At 38.6% G+C, this 2,861-nt stretch overlaps 1 protein-coding gene across 1 annotated transcript; it reads left to right on the top strand.

The window, feature by feature from the left end:
* The first annotated feature begins 218 nt into the window (after nt 1-218).
* On the top strand, nt 219-1,527 carry LOC117173529. The gene is made up of 2 exons (XM_033362168.1): nt 219-698; nt 826-1,527. The coding sequence occupies exons 1-2, from the start codon at nt 219-221 to the stop codon at nt 1,525-1,527; spliced, it is 1,182 nt and encodes a 393-aa protein (XP_033218059.1).
* Nucleotides 1,528-2,861: the final 1,334 nt, after the last annotated feature.

The raw sequence follows: 2,861 nt of genomic DNA, 5'->3' as shown, positions 1-2,861 counted from the left end.
GGGCCTATGGTGCCTGTCTATACCTGCGTTCTACAAATGACAGTGGCAAGACACATTGCGCTCTCATATGTGCATAGTCGCGAGTATCTCCTCTGAAACATATAACAATTCCGAGATTAGAATTATACGCAGCAGTTTTATTAATTAATTTGTACAAAGCCACTGTACATTCACTTCAAATGTCTATTGATAAGACATTTTTTTAGTCTGACTCCACTATGGCTCTGGCCTGGATTAACACTGAACCAAACACACTTAAAACATTTGTCGCAAATCGAGTAACTGAAATTCAATCTCTCACACAGCCTCATAAATGGCTACATGTTCCCACTCAGGATAATCCAGCAGATTTGATTTCACGTGGTCAGAGTACGCAAGATTTTTTAGAGTCAAGCCTATGGAAAAATGGTCCATTATGGCTCAGTCAGGACTCTGATATGTGGCCACAATTCCCACTCATCAAAACTGATGTGCTAGAAAAAGGACCCATAAGAACAACGATCGTATCATTGACACTCATAATCTCAAATCCTAAAAAGCAGGCTGAGATTTTTGTAGAGTGTTTAATAGAAAAATATTCCTCCTTACGCACTCTAAAACATGTGATAGCATACTGTCAGCACTTTATTAAAAATACCGATTTAAAAAACAAAAAGCAAAGGTCGTTGAGTCCTCTGTCGAATGAGGAACTCGACGCAGTAATGCTCCTCATTATAAAGATCGTGCAACACAGTTCGTTCTCCAAAGAAATGAGCGCGCTTTTACGCGGAGACATTGTAGACAAAAAAAAGCAGTCTGTTATGTTTAAATCCCTTTTTACATCAGGGAATTATAAGGGTAGGGGGTAGAATCGAACATGCCAACATACCACAAGGTCAAAAGCATCCCATCGTTCTCCCTCATACTCACCATATCACTACGTTAATCATTCGCGAAGAGCATATCAAAAGAAAGCACGCCGGTGTACAAGCAACTCTCTATGGCGTTAGAGAGTCGTTTTGGCCTATTGACAGCCGCAATACCACGCGTCGCATAATTCGACGTTCTGTCCGATGCTTTCGAGTAAAGCCTCGTGGAATTGACTGCATAATGGGAAGTTTGCCTGAAAAACGACTGACATATTCTTGTCTCTTTCTACACGTCGGAGTAGATTACTGCGGTCCTTTTTACATTAAAGAGAAACGGCATCGAAATCGCGGAAGGGAAAAGGTCTACGTTTCCATTTTTGTTTGCTTCACAACAAAGGCCGTTCATTTGGACCTAGTGTACGGGTTAACAACTGAGGCCTTTCTCGATAGTCTCTCGAAATTCTTTTCTCGTCAAGGAAAGGCTATTACAGTCCATTCTGACAATGGAACGAATTTTGTAGGTGCCAACAAGGAGTTGAGAGATCTCTATGAATTTATTCAAAAAACCAAACACGATCCGGATGTTAAAAAATTCCTTTCAAACGAAAGAATGAACTGGAATTTCAATCCTCCAAGTTCACCACACTTTGGCGGCCTCTGGGAAGCGCCCGTCAAATAATTTAAATATCACTTAACGCTTACAGTGGGCGATACTCTGCTCACATTTGAACAGCTAAAAACGTATATTATTGAAATTGAGGCAATCCTGAATGCTCGACCTCTAACTCCAATGTCCTCCGATCCTAACGACCCACTTCCTTTGACACCCAGCCACTTCCTTATCGGTAATTTTTTGACGAGTTTTCCACAGGCAGATATGCGAGACCTGCCAGTCAATCGGTTATCAGCTTGGCAACATGCACAGCAGATGAGGCAGCACTTTTGGTCCATATGGTACAAGGAGTACTTAAATAAGATGATCACACGCAGCAAGTGGAAAAGTTCCACCCATCAAGTCAATATTGAAATTGGAACTCTAGTAGTCAAAAAGGATAACAATCTCCCAGCAATGTGCTAGAAATTAGGTCGCATCGCAGAAGTTCATCCCGGAAAAAATGGACACGTTCGAGTAGTGACCTTGCGAAATTCGACTGGAACTTATAAGCGGTGCATTAGGAAACTGTATCCACTTCCGATCTTATCAAATGACTAATGAAAACCTGATTCAGACGCATGATTAAAAGGGCACTATATTATAATTTATCATTATACTTTGCAGCTTAATTTGATCTAATGTTCGCTTGTTCACTCCGCATTTTATTAGTTTGACCCATCTAATGTGCCTTTATCTAAGTTAAAATGTTGTTTTTTTTCAGCGATGGGTTTAATAATTAGTCTCGAAAAGAAATAGATTTAGTTAGAAATTAGGGAAAATTGATTTCTGTAGCACTAAAGGTCGATTTATAATCATAAATGTCACTATTTGTATATTAAATGTTGACATATAATTCAAGTATGTTAATTCCTTTATCAAATGTTTTCTCGCAATTTAGATGTGCCTATTCTCTTATTAAATGTCTTCAGACCGATATTAAAAGGGCAATTCTACGGTTCTATATTAATGAACGATTAGTTTTAATTCATTATTCTTACGTCAAATATCTTTAGTTCAATTTTGAATTCATTCTTTTCTTTTTGCGAATTTCCGTACTTTTTATCACAATTGAAGACTGATGGTTCAAGGGGGCCAGGATGTTACGTCGTAAAAATTATGTGTTATATTCCATTTCGAATATCTTTATGTGCTTCATAAACTGTACATCTGTTCCTAAAACCATACAGCAATTTGAATGTCCTTCGTCAAGCTGAAGAAAGACCCACGTATAATCTTCTAAGGTAATTGACTAAATTCTAATCGGCTTGGGCACTTTATGGTTATTTCTTCGGAGATCAACCAGCTTTCAAAACCGCAAACATATAATTGTGTACCGTCGTCGTTATAAGTTTTCCTTC

Source organism: Belonocnema kinseyi, chromosome 5, assembly GCF_010883055.1.
Source record: "Belonocnema kinseyi isolate 2016_QV_RU_SX_M_011 chromosome 5, B_treatae_v1, whole genome shotgun sequence".
NCBI classification, from domain to species: domain Eukaryota; kingdom Metazoa; phylum Arthropoda; class Insecta; order Hymenoptera; family Cynipidae; genus Belonocnema; species Belonocnema kinseyi.
This window is presented reverse-complemented; position numbering and strand designations above follow the sequence as displayed.